General features: G+C 34.0%; 2 protein-coding genes across 3 annotated transcripts in view; both read right to left on the minus strand.

The window, feature by feature from the left end:
- Nucleotides 1-624: 624 nt before the first annotated feature.
- Nucleotides 625-10,680, minus strand: LOC111704160 (TBC1 domain family member 22B). Its single transcript, XM_023476308.1, has 4 exons — nt 10,251-10,680; nt 2,407-2,738; nt 1,777-1,843; nt 625-1,477 (listed from the first exon to the last, which is right to left on the minus strand). The coding sequence occupies exons 1-4, from the start codon at nt 10,539-10,541 to the stop codon at nt 797-799; spliced, it is 1,371 nt and encodes a 456-aa protein (XP_023332076.1). The 5' UTR covers nt 10,542-10,680; the 3' UTR covers nt 625-796.
- A 7,181-nt stretch (nt 10,681-17,861) lies between these two features.
- LOC111704241 (sodium-dependent glucose transporter 1) overlaps nt 17,862-19,367 on the minus strand; it is a 9,462-nt gene continuing 7,956 nt past the window's right edge. For both annotated transcript variants that reach the window (XM_023476410.1, XM_023476421.1), the window contains 2 exons: nt 18,598-18,884; nt 17,862-18,090 (listed from right to left, as the gene is read on the minus strand). In XM_023476410.1, coding sequence (XP_023332178.1) covers nt 17,918-18,090; nt 18,598-18,884 — 460 coding nt within the window. In that variant the 3' untranslated portion in view covers nt 17,862-17,917. The remainder of the gene's footprint in view (nt 18,091-18,597; nt 18,885-19,367) is intronic.

Consider the following 19,367-nt stretch of genomic DNA (forward strand, 5'->3'; position numbering starts at 1 on the left):
TGTTTTTACCTATTATGTGTTGTAAATATTGCTACTTTTACTACTACTTCTAACAAACTGAAACTATAGGTTCATTTATTCATACATGGATAATTCATCTTCATCAGCAGTTACATCAACATTCATAAGCATTAGAAATAGAAGATATTTTCTATATTTTTCAAAATGATGAAATGTTCTTTTAAACCAATTAATTATTTACTTAACTTTGTTTTGTATAATGATTAGGAGTCTTTAGCGGATAAACTTGGGATTTAAGCGACGATTTTATACGCGGCATTCATTGCTGAAAAGTGGAATTCTTATTGTGTAATACAAAATTACGCAAACCTTTCAATCAAAAATTTAAATATCTTACCAAAAAGGCTAGTTTGTCACAAATACTATCGAATTTTCCTAACCGAAATTTAAATCAAAGGATTTCCCAAAAAAGCTATTAAAAACTTGTCTCCAGATAAAATATTTAGGCACTCAATTTTTAGCTAGGAAAAACAAAATATCTTTGTTCGTCTTGATCAGAATACTCTTGCGAATCTTACATGGCAATACATAAATGGAGGGTCACTAACTCCCAATGGTTGAGTCCCAATAAAGGCCTTAATCTACACTAAATGCTGTGTTATCTAACTACAACTATATAAATGTTTTATTAAATATCAAACTAAAAGATTACAAACTAAGAATGTTGTAAATAAAACCATGTATCTCTCTTCAGCTCACCAACTTGATACAAAAATAGATAAATATCTCACGCCGGTCAAAACTTCTAGTTTCTTCGTATCACAGGGGTCAAGTATCACATACTCGTCTTTATTCTACAGTCAGGTAGATGGTTTGGAGCATCTGCAAAGGTGTACTTGAGCCGGTACGCTTCAGCCACCAACAAACTTATATCTTTATCATTCCATTTGGCTGTTGGAACATTCTGGATAAATAAGAGAATTCCCTGGAAATCCTTCTTATTCATCAGATCAACCTTCCACCGGATAAGGAACGCCGCGCACACATACAAATGGAACTTGCTGAAACCCTCGGTCTCAGCTAGGTACGTGTCCCAGAGCCTTATTGTTGCAGTGAGAGGGAGTTCTCTGAGCAGAAGATTGTTCATCCATCTGAATGAGAATTGTAAATACTGAACATCGTGTCCTACAATATGATTATGAAGATCTTGATCAACTCTCTTGAGTAGTTCCTCCAGCTGTCTGATCTTAACCTGAATCCCAGGCTGAGCAAATGTATAGTTATCCTGGATTCCCTCCAGGACCTTCGTCATGCACCAGAATGCGTCCGCCTCAATATCCTTACGAACCTGCTCCTCCAGCTCGTCGAACTGGAAGTGGACCCTGGTAACATCTGTATCCACGTAGTCCTGGAGAAAAACCATAAGGAAGGGTGTAACAAGATCGTTAATACCCTGGACGTATCCGCTAGCTGGATGCCTGATAGCCCAGATATATAGGATTCGTTCAACCATCTCCTAAACCAACAGATTATGATAATTCTAAATATTTTACAAAATTCTAGAATCAACCAAAAAAAAAATTAAATGTCAGAAGACGAAAGCCAGAGAAAGGAAATGTGATGGATATGATTGAGTTGATTGTATTGGGTTGTGTTGGTTTGGACAAAATAGAATTGTAGAATTAAATAAATCCCGGGATATACTCAGGAATATAGATCTTCTCAAACCAGATTGCAATAAGAATGCTGATTTAAACATGTTTAGGTCAACAAAAAATAATAGAAAAAAAGTTTAAATTTAACATAAAACTGTTCCTGAACGGGTTTCTGTTGGAACAGGGTGACCAGAGGAGACATTCTGGGAACATCGATTGAAATCTGTCTAAAAGCAAAAGCTTGTATTTAAAAAATTTTAATGGATTTGGTTCAAAATAACAAAAATAATATTTCAAGAAGTACCTTTTCCCCATTTCCCTAAATAAGACCCCTGGATTTATAATTCCTAGTAAAATATATGCCCTTCTCAGTAGGTTTTCCTTTCCCCATTCACCAGTGTAAAATTATTTCTAGATTCTTCTCTTATAAGGAGATAAGAGAAATGAGTCTCAGGAGAGAACTCAGATGACCGTTTCAAATTTTCATTCTCATTCGCCAATTTACAGGGAGAATCCTCAACTAGAATACTTCTTTTAGGATCAGAATCATTTACATTTACCCCATCTCCCATCTGAGTGCAATTGAATGAAAAATAGGAAGTAACTGTGCCTGAGAGCCATATATATATATTATTTATTGTCCATTTATAAATTGTCCCAGGTCCATTTTCCTTTCCCAAGACGGGAGATGTGAGCTAAACCTTTATCCGGAGAATATGAAAATATTCAAGAATTTGCAAAACTTGAAAGTTTTTCATGGTCTGATAAAACTAAGGTTTTGCTTTTAAACCTGAAAGTATCTTTATGTATATCTTCTTCTTTGTTGTTGAAATATTGATTCACATATCCGATGTATTCCTCCCGCTTTCTCTGCAGAACCAGATCCGACTTCCCGGCGGGTAAATATCCACATAACATCTTCCATACTCGGGTTCGGTAGGGTTGAGGTACTCCAGACCAGCTCAGCTTCTCCAGCTCCGCTATACTCACCGGGGACCCGGAGAGAACCTTCTCAAACTTGGCACACTTGGTTTTCTCCTTCTCAAGGTCTGGGCTCTGGGCAGGGTTGGGGGGACTTCTCCGGATGAGGTTAAGTCTAGGAGTGACTTGACGGGACTGGATCTGAAACAAAACAAAAGTTACCAAAAATTGTAATTATTTGAAGAAAAAAGTCTACAAATTGATTTTCTTAATCGAAAATATTCATCCGGACATATCATAGACATGTATGTAAGTACAAATAATTGTTGAAAAATAATTTCAATAATCTGATTTGCGAAATATTCTATATTTGAAAGTAGATAGATAGATATCCAGACACTTGTATTACAATCTATATATAAATTTGGCTTGTCTGTCTGTTTTTTTGTATCCAATAAACGTCAAAACGTCAAATCGGGCCCAAATTTTTTGTGGGACATCACGTGACCACAGGGAAGGTTTATGAATGATAAAAATTAAAAAAATGTGTTTTAAAGGTTTTAAAAATTAAAAAAACTAAATTTTTGCAAATCCGCGAATTTTTTTTTTTAAATCCGCAAATTTTTTTCTTTTTTGTTTTAAAATGTAAGCAAAAGGAACATGTTCACAATTTAAATAGAAGATGGGCGCGAAGCGCCCAAAAAGCCTAGAAAGAAGGGCGCGAAGCGCCTTGAATTTCTAGTATGTATATATTATGTACATTGTACAAGGTGGCTAGATTTAGAGAGACATTGTAAGGTTTGATTTAAAAGGTTTTAAGATTCTTACCTTCACACTATCTAATGAATATTCAATATATAGATAATATATAGATAATATATAGATAATATATAGATAATAGAACCAATGACAAGATTTTCAAAACTGTATCCTTATACTTCTAATCAATTTTTTTTATCAGAATACTTGGAGCAAGTTTCTATTGAAATAAAATATGGTAGGAAGAATTCATATCAATTTTCTTGCGAGTATAATTTGTATTAATTTGAAGATGTCTTTTACCCAAATTTATCGTTTTATGAGAGACGAACTGAAGTGCCCGGCGTTGCCCGTGGAATTAAAATAAAATTATAATATTGAAGAAAAATAATTTCTAATTAATTTTTTCGGAATTTTGAAAGAAAAACAAATCGATTTTTTAGCCTATGTTACCCCCAAGGTACCCACTTAGTCCAGTCGTTTGGCCAGTTATAGCTAACATATATGCAAATATATATTAAATATATTTAAAAAGAGTTAAGGTGAAAAACTATCTAATATTTAAATTATTTTTATACTATTAAAGTTTTAATGAGTTTCATTAAATATTAAAAATCCTTTTTTTGCCTATGTAGTTATTTCAAAACTATAAAACTGAAAATTCGGTTATGAATATTTCATCATATCAAAATATATAATATATATATTATAACATTTTATATACAACATACATAACATACATACATAAATATAAAATATATATAAATCTATATTCAAGTTTAACATTTCAACGTTCAATGTCAAACAAGATGTTTTTAATGAAGCTTCATTGCTTCTTATTCTAGAAAAAATGTAGAACAGTAGATAAGCTCGACAAGCTCAAAAGATATTGGATCTTGGAACAACTCCCCAGCTGAAGAAGTTTTAAAAATATTCATTATTTTACTGTGTTATGTAATATTATAATTACTGTAGAAAAATATATGATATTGGAAGCAAGATTTGGGAATATCCTATATTTGCAAGATTTGGGAATATCCTATAATTACAAGATTTGGGAATATCCTATAATTGCAAGATTTGGGAATATCCTATAATTGCAAGATTTGGGAATATCCTATAATTGCAAGATTTAGGAATATCCTATATTTGCAAGATTTGGGAATATCCTATATTTGCAAGATTTGGGAATATCCTATAATTGCAAGATTTAGGAATATCCTATATTTGCAAGATTTGGGAATATCCTATATTTGCAAGATTTGAGGATTAAGTTTAAAAGTTTAAAGAGTAAGTACACAAAGCATATGTGGGCCATTATCTACTAATACTTCAAGGGTAAATAATTATGCATATTTGTTTTGTAGGTTTATTTTATTTAAACCAAATGATTCATTATAATATATGTGCACTTTCTTCATCTTGTAAAATTCGTAAGGAAGGAGAAGAGAATAATAAAAAGAAAAGAAGGAGATGAGGAGAAGAGAACAATAGAAAGAAAAGAAGGAGAGGAAAAGGAGACAAGGAGAAGGAGAAGTGGAGAAGTAGAAGAGGAGAAGGAGAAGAGGAGGAGGAGAAGAGTAGAAGGAGAACAGAAGAAGGAGAAGAGAAGGAGAAGAGGAGAAGGAGAAGAGGAGAAGGAGAAGGGGAGAAGGAGAAGAGTAGAAGGAGAAGAGGAGAAAAAGAAGAAGAGGAGACAAGGAGGAGAAGAGGAGAAAAAGAAGAAGAGGAGACAAGTAGAAGGAGAAGAATAAGAAGAGGAGAAGGAGAAGAGGAGGAGAAGAGGAGAAGGAGAAGAGGAGAAGGAGAAGAGGAGAAGGAGAAGAGGAGAAGGAGAAGAGGAGAAGGAGAAGTGTAGAAGGAGAAGAGGAGAAAAAGAAGAAGAGGAGACAAGGAGAAGGAGAAGAATAAGAAGAGGAAAAGAAGAGGAGAAGAGGAGGAGAAGGAGAAGAGGAGAAGGAGAAGTGTAGAAGGAGAAGAGGAGAAAAAGAAGAAGAGGAGACAAGGAGAAGGAGAAGAATAAGACGAGGAGAAGGAGAGGAGAAGGAGAAGAGGAGAAGGAGAAGAGGAGAAAAAGAAGAAGAGGAGACAAGGAGAAGAAGAATAAGAAGAGGAGAAGAAGAGGAGTAGAGGAGGAGAAGGAGAAGAGGAGAAGAAAGAAGAGGAGAAGGAGAAGAAGGAGAAGAGGAGAAAGAAGTGATGAAGGAGAAAATAAGAGGAGAAGGAGAGTAAGAGAAGTATAGAAGGGAAAGTGGCGATGCAAAGGGAAGAGGAAAGGGGAAGCAGGATAAAGAGGGACAAAGAAAAGAAAGATTAATCACGGGACAAATTTGAAAAGGGTAAGAATGAAGAAATGAAAGAATGAAAAAGAGAAAAAACAAGCAGAAAGGTGGAAATTGAGGATAGTGGGAAAATGTGAAGTAGAGGATTAGAGAAAGAAGAATGGAAAGAAGAAAAGGAGAAAGAGGAGAAACGTAAAATACATCTATTTGAACAGCAATCAATTTTTGTTTGAAAGTCATGATCGAGAGTAATAAAAGTCCTTCATAAATGAAATATCTGATAAACAAGTTTGATGTAAAAATGATCTGATAAATCAGCTCGAATATTTGAGTGAAATGAAACCAGTATCCTGGAAGGGGAGAAATATTACATGAAAGGAGAAGAATAGAATTTAGCGCTGTCACGGTGTCAATTCTATCAATTCTATCAATTCTAAAATTTGAGGATTTTTAGAAAATGTACTAAACTGCAGAATTTCATAGATCTAACTTTTTGAACAAAATCTAAATATTGTTGTCACTATAAACTAGTATTCCATGTAGATAGAGGCAATTTATGTTTTAGATACAGAAATAGAATTCAAGAAACAAAATACTCTTATTCTAATTATTAATAGAGAATAATACCCCCCCCCCTTTTTTCAAAACTGTATCCTTATACTTCTAATCAATTTTTTTTATCAGAATACTTGGAGCAAGTTTCTATTGAAATAAAATATGGTAGGAAGAATTCATATCAATTTTCTTGCGAGTATAATTTGTATTAATTTGAAGATGTCTTTTACCCAAATTTATCGTTTTATGAGAGACGAACTGAAGTGCCCGGCGTTGCCCGTGGAATTAAAATAAAATTATAATATTGAAGAAAAATAATTTCTAATTAATTTTTTCGGAATTTTGAAAGAAAAACAAATCGATTTTTTAGCCTATGTTACCCCCAAGGTACCCACTTAGTCCAGTCGTTTGGCCAGTTATAGCTAACATATATGCAAATATATATTAAATATATTTAAAAAGAGTTAAGGTGAAAAACTATCTAATATTTAAATTATTTTTATACTATTAAAGTTTTAATGAGTTTCATTAAATATTAAAAATCCTTTTTTTGCCTATGTAGTTATTTCAAAACTATAAAACTGAAAATTCGGTTATGAATATTTCATCATATCAAAATATATAATATATATATTATAACATTTTATATACAACATACATAACATACATACATAAATATAAAATATATATAAATCTATATTCAAGTTTAACATTTCAACGTTCAATGTCAAACAAGATGTTTTTAATGAAGCTTCATTGCTTCTTATTCTAGAAAAAATGTAGAACAGTAGATAAGCTCGACAAGCTCAAAAGATATTGGATCTTGGAACAACTCCCCAGCTGAAGAAGTTTTAAAAATATTCATTATTTTACTGTGTTATGTAATATTATAATTACTGTAGAAAAATATATGATATTGGAAGCAAGATTTGGGAATATCCTATATTTGCAAGATTTGGGAATATCCTATAATTACAAGATTTGGGAATATCCTATAATTGCAAGATTTGGGAATATCCTATAATTGCAAGATTTGGGAATATCCTATAATTGCAAGATTTAGGAATATCCTATATTTGCAAGATTTGGGAATATCCTATATTTGCAAGATTTGGGAATATCCTATAATTGCAAGATTTAGGAATATCCTATATTTGCAAGATTTGGGAATATCCTATATTTGCAAGATTTGAGGATTAAGTTTAAAAGTTTAAAGAGTAAGTACACAAAGCATATGTGGGCCATTATCTACTAATACTTCAAGGGTAAATAATTATGCATATTTGTTTTGTAGGTTTATTTTATTTAAACCAAATGATTCATTATAATATATGTGCACTTTCTTCATCTTGTAAAATTCGTAAGGAAGGAGAAGAGAATAATAAAAAGAAAAGAAGGAGATGAGGAGAAGAGAACAATAGAAAGAAAAGAAGGAGAGGAAAAGGAGACAAGGAGAAGGAGAAGTGGAGAAGTAGAAGAGGAGAAGGAGAAGAGGAGGAGGAGAAGAGTAGAAGGAGAACAGAAGAAGGAGAAGAGAAGGAGAAGAGGAGAAGGAGAAGAGGAGAAGGAGAAGGGGAGAAATTTCATTTCATTGTTTTACAAAATGCATTCATACAAATTGATTACTTACTCTACTGAGCAAAAAGAACATATGTTAGTAAATAGCAGAGAAGAGAGTTCTGTCATTATTTGATCTTTTAAATATTTGGGTTATGCTGGAGAGTACTATTTATAAATCATCAATTCTATTAAAATATGAGAAAAATATTGTTTTTTGTTAATAGACGGGGTTATTTATATCCAGAAATGCCTTTTTCGATTCAACAACGTTAGGCTAGGATTGGAAATAGTGAATAATTTTTTTTGTGTTTCACTTTTCTCCCAAGAGACAAAGGTTGGGAAAAAGAAAAATTACTAAATGGAAAAATATATTTCCACGGATTACACCTCTCAACTCATGATAATAAAGCGTTAGGTTGAAGGACTTGAAGTTAGTTGCTTTAATTGTTTACAAATACATAACATTGAGCCCATTAATTACTGCTTCAACAATCCGCCACATTCATTCATATAATAAGTAAGAAGGGACAATAAGCTAAGTTTTTTTTTACCAAAAAGGCGCTGGACTAAGTATTAAAAGACATGCTTTAGACGATTTTTTCTTTGTGAAAGAAATCGGACAATTTTGTAAGGAAACAGATTGCTTCAACCCCAAATGGTATGGAAAGGTTTACCGGGGTTCAGATAGGCTAAGCAGTGTTCAGGTAGGCTTGTTAGGATTCAGGTAGGTTTACTAGGGTCAGGTAGGCTTACAAGGGTTTAGGTAGGTTTACCAAGGTTCAGGTAGGTTTACAAGGGTTCAGGTAGGTTTAGCAGGGTTCAGGTAGGTTTAACAGGGTTCAGATAAGTTTACCATGGTTCAGATAGGCTTAGCAGGGTTCAAATAGGTTCAAGGAGGTTAACCCAGGTTCAGGTTGGTTAACCAGGGTTCAGGTAGGTTAACCAGGGTTCAGGTAAGTTTACCAAGGTTCGGGTAGGTTGGTTTACCAGGATTCAGGTAGGTTTAACAGGGTTCATGTAGGTTTACCAAGGATTAGATGGGTTTAATAGGGTTCAGGTAGGTTTACCAGGATTCAATTGGGTTTACCAGGGTTCCGGTAGATTTACCAAGATTCAGGTAGGTTTACCAGGTTTCAGGTAGGTTTATAAGGGTTCAGGTTGGTTTACCAGGGATCAGGTATAATTGACAGGGTTAAGGTTGGTTTACCAGATTCAGGTAGGTTTGACAGGGTTCAGATGGTTTACCAGGGTTTAGGTAGGTTTAGCAGGATTCATGTAGGTTTACCAGGGAGTAGATAGGTTTACGAAGGAGTAAATAGGTTTACCAGGGAGTAAATAGCCTTACCAGGGAGTAAATAGGCTTACCAGGGAGTAAATAGGTTTACCAGGGAGTAAATAGGCTTACCAGAGAGTAGATGGGTTTAATAGGATTCAGGTAAGTTTACCAGGATTCAGGTAGGTTTAACAGGGTTCAGGTAAGTTTACCCGAGAGTAGATGGGTTTAATAGGATTCAGGTAGGTCTACCAGGATTCAGGTAGGTTTACCAGGTTTCATATAGGTTTACCAGGGTTCAGGTAGGTTTACCAGGATTCAGGTAGGTTTTCTAGATTCAGGTAGGTTTACCAGATTCAGGTAGGTTTACCAGATTCAGGAAGGTTTACCTCATTCAGGAAGGTTTAGCAGGGTCCAGGTAGGTTTACCAGGATTCAGGTAGGTTTTCTAGATTCAGGTAGGTTTACCAGATTCAGGCAGATTTACCAGATTCAGGAAGGTTTAGCAGGGTACAGATAGATTTACCAGGGAGTTTAGGTTTACCAGGGTTCAGATAGGTTAACCAGGGTTTAGGTAAGGTTACCAGGATTCATATAGGGTTACCAGGCAGTAAATAAGTTTACCATAGATTAAATAGGAGTACCAGGGAGTAGATAGGTTTTCCAGGGAGTAAATAGGTTAACCTGGGAGTAAATATGTTTACCAGGGAATAAATAAATTTACCAGGGACTAAATAGGTTTACCAGGGAAGAGGGTAAGGATTTGGTAGGTTTACGGTAAATCCTAGCCGCAGCGCTCGGCCCAGAAAGTGTCTTAACCAACATAACCCGTCGCCGCAGCGCTCGGCCCCCTAGCCTGTCCTAGCCGCACCGCTCGGCCCTGAAAGTGCCTTAACCTAGTCTAACCCTAAATAATACTTAATAAATATTAATTTGGTCATGTACAAAATTGATAGGAGGGGGGGGGGGGGTCCAAAAATCGTTCAATAGGACGGACCCAGGTTTACCAGGGAGTAAATAAGTTAACCAGGGAGTAAATAGGTTTACCAGAGAGTAAACAAGTTTACCAGGGAGTAAGCAGGTTTACCAGGGAGTAAAGAACAGTAGTTCTCAAGAAAAATCAAATCTAAGGATTGGGTAGGTTTACTAAGGAGTAAATAAGTTAACCAGGGAGTACATAGGTTTACCAGGGACGAGGGTAAGGATTGGGTAGATTTACCAGAGAGTAAAGAGAAGTAGTTCTCAAGTAAAATCAAATCTAAATATCCAGCTATGAATCCAATACCTGAGAAAGTGAGTGTGTGGGGGTAATTCCGTCCTTCTCCTTTGAAACAGTTCCTTCCTTGCTTTCTTTAACTGGAGCTGATGTTGGAGTTATTGGTTCCTCGATATCCCAGGCGTCTGAGACACTCTCTTGGAAGTCTTGAAAGCTGTGAGCCGCGGCTCCAAACCCTGAAGATTTAGTTTGATTGACCCTGCCAGGAATAGCTCCACTGGACTGTCTCCAGAACGACGAATTTGAACTTTGAAACCCATCCAATTTTTTGGCACACATCGTTTTCAACCGAACAGGCATGTATTAACGAGCTACACTAACAGATATCAAATGTTTAATCACAATCAGGATCAGTATTTAAAATCATTTTGTAAACATAATAAAACTTGCGAAACTCTTGTAGTGATATGGCGTTAACTGAAGCTGTGATGCGCAGAAATCTTGAGAGCTTTAGTAAATTGGGTTTTCTGCGCAGGTCCAGGTCGGTACACAACTTTCCTGTACTAACACCAGAACAGCTGACTTGAAACCTGTTACTAGCAGACAAAAAAGAAACTTGGAGTGCTTCTTCCAAACCTTGGCTCAACCCACCCTCCCCCCAATACACGATCGCTAGCATAATCAGAATAATTACCCTCGAACCCCACCCCATTCCCTTTAACAAAAATAAACTAAACTCGAAAGGCACCCTAAAGTTGTAAACCTATTAGTTCAGATCAGTCTGTAATCCTGTACGTATAATAGACCATGACATGGAAATTTGTATTCCTCCAAATCATCCTGTTTTCTCTTAAACCAATCTATGAATACAAATCTCATAAGAATCCTGTATTCCTCCAACCATCCTGAATTCTTTCAACCATCCTGTATTCCTTCAACCATCCTGTATTCCTCCAACCATCCTGTATTCCTCCAACCGTATTCCTCCTACCATCCTGTATTCCTCCTACCATCCTGTATTCCTCCAAGCATCCTGAATTTCTCCAATCATCCTGTATTTTTCCAATCATCCTGAATTCCTCCAACCATCCTGTATTCCTCCAATCATCCTGAATTCCTCCAACCATCCTGTATTCCTCCAACCATCCTGTATTCCTCCAACCATCCTGTATTCCTCCAACCATCCTGTATTCCTCCAAGTATCCTGAATTTCTCCTAACATCCTTCGAATTCCTCCTACCATCCTGTATTCCTCCAATCATCCTGTATTCCTCCAATCATCCTGAATTCCGCCAACCATCCTTTATTCCTCCTAACATCCCGTATTCCTCCTAACATCCTGAATTCCTCCAACCATCCTGTAATTTTCCAACTGTATAACTTCCTTTCTTTTATTTCTTTAAATAATTTTCAAAATTTCATTTCAAGTATTTTTCTTTCAAAGAGATAGAGTTAATGGAACCATCTTATTGTTTTCTTTCCCTAATATTCCAAGAATTGTTAAAGATGTGAGAATTCATCGACCCCGACCTGCNCCCGGGCCGGTGCTCTGGGGTAGTGTGAGGGATTTTGTATAATTTAAAGTAGAATCAGTGAATCCCTTTTGAAATAGTTCTTCTATGTTTCTGGTTGAACAGTTTGAATCAAATTACTCAACCTTTCTTTATCGAGTTCTCTGTCTTACTCCAGGTTCCCCTGGGCAACTGATATCCTGCCAATATCAGTCAAACCAGAGCACTCAAGCATACCTGGATCATAGAAGTTTACTATACAATTTACATTCGCTCTTCTATTCGAAAAAGTGTATTTTATTTTATTTTCCTTCAATGTTGTATACATGTTTTTTATATCTAAAACCAGCTATGGAAACCCAGCTTTGCCAGCACTTGGTCTTAAATTACGATTTTAGCAATTTTTCCCCATAAACTCAATCTCATGCTAAGAACATTCTCGTGGTTCTCCCGAGTTACCCAAAAAAATTGAGGTAAATCGGTCCCAAGGGTTACTACATTAAATAATTTATAGATTAAAGATAACATTGTCGAGTCAAATAATATTGATAAAAACTATGAACTTTACGGTTGTAAACACAATATCTAAAGGTGATGGGTCCTCAACTCCTCAAACACAGTAGTCTCAATAAATGAATTTATTTCAAACCTACAAAATACAGTTTTAGTGGAAATAAATATTGGTATATAACATTGTTTTACTGTTTAATAAAATAAATATTTGAATAAAATTGTTTATACTGTTTAATTGTGTAACTTACTAATTGTGTGTGTCTGAGGGAAATTAAGGAGTGATGGATGATGGGTCAGTTTAAAACATTTGGATAACACTTCTGAGAAAAAAAACCCAGTTGTTTAAGTAAAATTGCTATGGATTGCAGAGCTATTGACGGATTTAAGTATTCGCTAGTTAAACGTTAAACTATTTAATGTTTCCTTTGTCGGAGTATGAAGGTAATGTCGGAGAATATTGTTTGGTTTGGGCTGCTCCGAGATGGTAAAGACGACATTGTGCGGAATAATGATTTATGTGCAACAACAGTGTACACGCTAGACTTAAATCATTTATCAACTGGCTCTTTATTTCCATCCTATGGTGGTTATTTTGGCCTAGATTTCTACGGAATGAAGTTTGATAGTTTATTTTTATTAACATAATGAATTGTCCTCTTTATGATATGATCCAACACCTTTGAGCTCTTCCATCGAATATGCTATATTCATTATAGTTTATTTTTATTAACATATAATGAACTGTCCTTTTTATGATATGATCAAACACCTTTGAGCTCTTCCATCGAATATGCTATATACATTACACATGAGTCTATTTTGTCAAGGGATCTCTATAACCTCTAAAAATTAACAGCGATAATATATTTTTTTTTTTTGATTGCATGGATGATAAAGATTGATAGCCCACTCTAACAGATAGATCTAAAATCCTAAATAAATTATAACAAAGTCTTCAATAATTAGAAATAGTTTTGATCATTTTCGACATCTCTAACACCACGAAATGTTGCCTTCTAACAATTTTTCATCTGCACTAACTTTAAACTTTCTTAATTCATAAGAATGTTTACATTGTATGGAGTAACACAACAAGTTTATTTAAATGAATTATGGTCATTTCCTTTCATTAATCATTAAGTGTCAAGTTGAAATTTGAACTTGTTGTCATAGTTACTAAATTAGTAAATTTGATTGTTCAACATTGAGTATTTATTTTTTGTACGCACGGCGCAGAATGAACACAGCTAAACAAAAAGTTTTAGCATGTTAATATTTTTCATAATTCATATTATGTTTAGAATGTATAGAATCGACTAATTAAATAAAAATAAATTTATACAAAGTTAAAAAATATCCAATTTCCATTGAAAAATATCAATCTTGTTGAAATTGAATAGAAAGTTAAATATATTTCTAAACCTCTTCTAGAATCTTTTGATAAAGTTCCTTCCCAAACTAAACCTAGGAAATGATCTTTAGATTAAGTTTTTCAGAAGAAGTCTGAGAGGTTGGTTTGCGCTGTATTGTGCTTCAAGCTTTAATGCTCTTCTTCTTCCGTTTCTTAGATTAGTGTCATCATAAACACTTCTTACTTTGGTGTCAGGAGCTAAACCTTTTCTCACTTTTCTACCTGGTGCTAATCGGTCTACTCACTTTTCTACCTGGGCTGTATTCTACTGTGTAGTGTAGTTTAGTGTATAGGAGAAGGGTTTGGTCTGTATTCTACTGTGTAGTGTAGTGTATAGAAGAAGGGTTTGGTCTGTATTCTACTGTGTAGTTTAGTGTATATAGGAGAATGGTTTGGTCAGTATTCTGGTTTTCTTTATCTTCTGTTCCTGACACAACTGACAGAATCCTCAACTATGCTTCAACCCAAACCTCTTTTTTTAGATTCTTTATATTCTTTACTATTATACAAGTATACAAAACATACCTTGAGTTAACAGACTCAATTTAAAATCTCTAGGAGAAAGGGATTTGGCGGCAAATTTTAAAATCATTCATTCGTTCAATTTGACAAGTGTGATAAGTTCATATCAAAGGTTTTTTTAAAACCTAGTTTGTATTTGGCCTAGATCTGATTAAGTTTAAGTCTAATGTTTATATCTAGGTATAAAGGAGAAGACAAGGCAGATTTATTTAGAGGTTTATCTGCCTGGATTCTCTAGCATGTTGGCTTGTATATACCTTGACGTAATGTCAATATTATTGTATTTCAATTCCTCTCTTATACTTCTTCTTTAGGGCTTTTCCTTGGACGGAGAGGGAGGGAGGAGGGGGGGCGGGGGAGATATTCGTTCAACATGAGCTTTTCTGGTACTGTTGGGAAAGTGGTTTATTGAAATAAAAAAGCGCTATTTCGGGAGTATGGGGGGGGGGACTTATTTATCAGTCAGTTTTTTAGGATCTGTGGGGGGATTCTTGTTCATTAGGAGATTTCCGGACTAAATGGGCTGGAATACGTCTTGAGAATTTGTTCGTCACTTTCGTGTAGTTTCTTTATTTTCTTCGATCCTGTTATAACTGTCTTAAACGCACCTTTTTAAAGTACTTTTTGTCTTTTCAAGTACTTTTTGTCTTTTCAAGTACTTTTTGTCTTTTCGTGAGTTTTGCTTACAAAGAAACTGAGCACTTACCACGAGAATATTCTCATTCTAACATCTTCTTAAAGGGAGTGTTCGCGAAAAATGAAAGGGGGTATAGGCTAAATGCGATAAAAAAGCGCTTTTGATCGCCACTAATCTTACTTCTATCTGTTGCGTCTATAAGGAGAAAATTGTTAAAGACGTCTCATACCGAATAACATGGCGTCCATACAAATTGAGAAAATTTCAACATACGACTTAGACCGTAAAAAAATTAATTTAATTTCAAACAAATCATTCAGATATTACAACCTATAGTCATCGATTATCTTTCGCCACATTTATATATAGTTGATTTTTCATAATATGTTTTTAATTGTTATGATCTGAGAGTTACTTATAAAAACGTTTATTCCTGTTTCGAGGATTTTTGGTAATGAAGACGACATTTTCATATTTTCCAGGAATGTTCGAAAACAAGTTGTAAGCTAAATATTATTTAAAAAAACAAAATCAAAACTAGTATAAAATATTAAATATATACAAATGTGGCGAAAGATAATCGATGACTATAGGTTGTAATATCTGAATGATTTGTTTGATATTAATTTGATTTTGTTACGGTCTAAGTCGTGTATGTTCCAACTTCCTCAATTTGTATGGGCGCTACGCTCTTCGGTATGAGACGTCTTTATCAATTTTCTCCTTATAGACGCAACAGATAGAAGTAAGATTAGTAGCGATCAAAAGCGCTTTTTTATCGCATTAAGCCTATACCCCCTTTCATTTTTCGCGAACACTCCCTTTAAACTGAGCTGGGAACTTTAGAATGGGATATCCTTAATCCCGATCAGTTAATTAATCTGGAGATTAAAAACAAGAGAAGAACAAGCATTATTTAATCTGGAGATTAAGAAAAAGAGGAGATCACCGATATTCACCATTCACAAGTTCCCAACTCTGATATCATAGTATGCTGTATAGTATTAAATATTATAGGTTTATATCTGCATGTTCCAAATATATAGGAATCAAACCTATTTTTTTTCTTTTTCCAATAATGTTTTCAAGTATTATAAAGAATTCCAGTTAGTTAGACCACCTGAATATTATTATTCAAACTAAATGCACATGCTTAAACTATATTTATGTATCTCGTGAATACAAACCCTCGGAGAGTTTAGGAGTTTAGGTAAAATTCAGTCTAATATTGGAAAAGTTTGGAAAGTTTTCAAACATTTTATTGAAACGTTACATGCTCAACTTGAAGTAATTTAAAACCAGAAAACTTTTTTAAAACTTTAATTTGTTACATTCAAAGTTTCGACATCATAATTTTCACCTGAAACTATTAATTTGAATAAAAGGCTTGTTCTTTAATGTACTTTGTTCTACAGTATCCGACTTTCTATAGGTATCAAAGTATGATTAATTATTGATGAAGAAAAGATGTTAATATGCACAAACAAAGGCTTATTTTTGATACAACTTGTAACGGAAGAATTTGTTTTGAAATCTCTAATGTTGTAAATGCATATTTTGAGTGAATAAGTTTTCCCTCTTTGATCTTTGGATTTGCTCCGAAGAAAACTTTGATTGAATGCATCAAAAGAAAGAAACGAGAAACATATTGACGCTTTATAAAGTAAATGTAAAAATAGATCGAAATTTACAGAAAACGATAACGTTTTTTTGGCGGATGAAGAACAAAAATAATATAAAACTGTGAAAGAGACCCTAGAAAAGTTCATAACTTTTTTACTCTTTTTAGAGATAAAATTACTCTAGAAAGTATACATGTACACACCGGACTAACCAGAGTGAGCAGCATTCGGTTTCTTTTATTTGAAATCAAACGTGTTTTGGTCTTTAATTCAATAATCATTTACTTTACGGATTTGTTTATTTTATACATTTTCATTCAAAATGCATATGCCAACAAAAAATTATTTTAATAGAAAAGGCTAACAAATTATGTTTAATGGGCCAAATTGTGATCGAAAGTCATAGCTTTCTGGATTATTGACAGAACCGTTAAATCCACGTGTGTAGTTACATATCATTCATTACCCTTAAATCTTCGTTTTTAACAAGGTTATAATGCAAGGAAAGTTAATTGCAGTTGCGTACATATTGAAACCAGTTCTCAGTTCTGGGCGGAATTTGTAAACAAGAATAAATGCATCAGTGTTGGTTTAGTATCCTATGAGGATAAAAGCATTGAATTTTGAAAATTTTGATAATTCACATAAAAGTTTCCTATGACCAGAATATTTCATTGATTTTTTATGTGAAAGATGGATCCCATGTCAGGCTTTGACTACCGTCTTGTCTTTACATTACCGCCCAGAGACAGTACACTGCAGTACGAAAGATGCGTACACCACTGAAAAAACTTTCCTTGTATTATAACCTTGGATTTTAAAAGCAGTCTGGTGGGAGGGTTTATTAAAAATACCATCTCAATAAAACTATGAAGTATTATTACAATTCAAATTTACTTAACATAAAGATAACTGTATATTATCTTAGTCATTCATCTTAAATCTATTTGTAAATCAACTAAAAATAATCTTAACTTGGTGTAAAAATAAAAGTTTAAAAAGTGAAATCAATTCTATGAAATGCTTAGGAAAACTTTCCGTAATAAAGATCCATTATAAATGTGTCTGAAAATAATTGCAGTAAATAACTGATAAAAACACAAACATTGAGAGTGAAGATGTTCTAGAAGTTTATCCAATTAAATCTAGGATATAGAAACTTCTCCAATTAACTAGTAGTAACCTGAAAAAGTTAAGTTCCGAAGAACACAAATAATAAGCAAAACATTTTTATAAAAATAAATTTATCACCAAAATGAAAAAAAAACTCGTTTCTTAATGTTTTAACTTGAAAATTAATCACAGATCTATTTTTATCTTTAAGAAAGCTAGATTTTTTTATTCATATTATCTTTCGGACTTTCTCCAAGCTTTTTTAGCTTTTTTAGACCAAATAATAATTTTAGAAAACCTTCTAATTCTGTTAACTTTAGAGACGAATTTTAAAGATTTTAAAATTCTATCGTTACATGAGAATATTTATTTTGAAATATGCAAGGTTTACGTTAGCTGGGTTTACATTATCTCTCCTCCTTCTGTGCACTAGATCCTTTCTTGGAAACTAGATGGAGCAGTGCTACTGTTACCACCTGGATGAGAACCAGAACTGCTGCAAGGTATAGAACCCACATGGAGTTTATGGTGAATATATATCCAGCTAGAGGGGGAGAAATTATACTACCTACACCCAAACCTAAAAATTCAAACATTCAATATTTCGTAGGAATTTCTTGTTTACATTTTTGTACAAATATATTTTTAGTTTACACCAGGGAGTAAGGAATAGAAGGGAGATATAACTGACGCGGTTCACCCTACCATGATTATACTTTGCAGACGGTACTCCATTTGTATAAGAAATATTCAGAATAGGTTATTGTATACGCGGTTATTGTACATCAGACAAATATTTCTTATTTAAATGAAGTACCGTCTGCAAAGCATGTATAATCATATGCCAGGGCGAACCGCGTCAGTTATATCTCCTTTCTATTCCTTACTCCCTGGTTTACACTAATCATAATTTCTATTGATTGCACATAATTTTCAGGGACATTAAGTGAATTTTGCCAAGGGTTCCTGCATAACCCATTCTGCCCACAAACGTTAGTGTAAGTTATTATAATTAATTGACCCAAGGGGCGGTTTAGTAACATAGCATCTTGTAAATTGCGTCACAAATATCTATCTGTATACTTACCAACAAAAAACAAGGAGGATAGTTTCCCTGTAATATTCATATACTGAGAAGTCCAAGAGAAACCCGTCCCAAACTGCCAGGATACAAAGAATCCCATGATTAATACTCCGGAGTATAATCCCTCTGTGAAGTGCGGAGCTAGGAGGAGGAGGAGAAGGGATGCAACACCACAGAACAGGGTTGAACTGCAGAGAAGGGTTGAAGGGAGAAATATTGTGGAAAGAAGAACACTAAACATTCGACCCAAACACATTCCACTGGAGAAGAAGGAATCCGTAAGAGCAGCACTAAAAAAATTCTACATTTTTTTAACATTTAGCATAATTTTATTTCATATCTTGGAGAGTGCCAATTAATCTTTCATATTAAAAAATTGAGATTAGTTTTTAAACTGTGAAAATACATTTTTAAGGATGAAACTTGAACCTCCAAAAGCTAAGCCCGGAAAAGAAAATATTCAAAAAATCTTTTTTTGAAAATACAGAAACACATATCTGTCATAATATATCTGTATTTACCTATATAAATCTATCTGTATGTATCTACCTGCGAGAATCTATCTGTATCTATATGTGAGAATATACCAATATCCACCTGTGTAAATTATCTGTATCTTCCTGTGTTAATTATCTGCATCTTCCTGTGTTAATTATCTGTATCTTTCTGTGTTAATTATCTGTATCTTCCTGTGTTAATTATCTGTATCTTCCTGTGTTAATTATCTGTATCTTCCTGTGTTAATTATCTGTATCTTCCTGTGTTAATTATCT

This window comes from Eurytemora carolleeae, unplaced genomic scaffold (assembly GCF_000591075.1).
Source record: "Eurytemora carolleeae unplaced genomic scaffold, Eaff_2.0 scaffold73, whole genome shotgun sequence".
NCBI classification, from domain to species: domain Eukaryota; kingdom Metazoa; phylum Arthropoda; class Copepoda; order Calanoida; family Temoridae; genus Eurytemora; species Eurytemora carolleeae.

Bases quoted from the DNA above. Each gene is read 5' to 3' on its own strand.
- LOC111704160 (XM_023476308.1), bottom strand. From the start codon at position 10,541: ATGCCTGTTCGGTTGAAAACGATGTGTGCCAAAAAATTGGATGGGTTT. The intron at 1,844-2,406 runs GTTTAAAAGCAA...TTTTGCTTTTAG, and splicing joins ATACATAAAGATACTTTCAG to ACAGATTTCAATCGATGTTC. The intron at 1,478-1,776 runs GAACAGTTTTAT...CTGTTGGTTTAG, and splicing joins TCCAACAGAAACCCGTTCAG to GAGATGGTTGAACGAATCCT.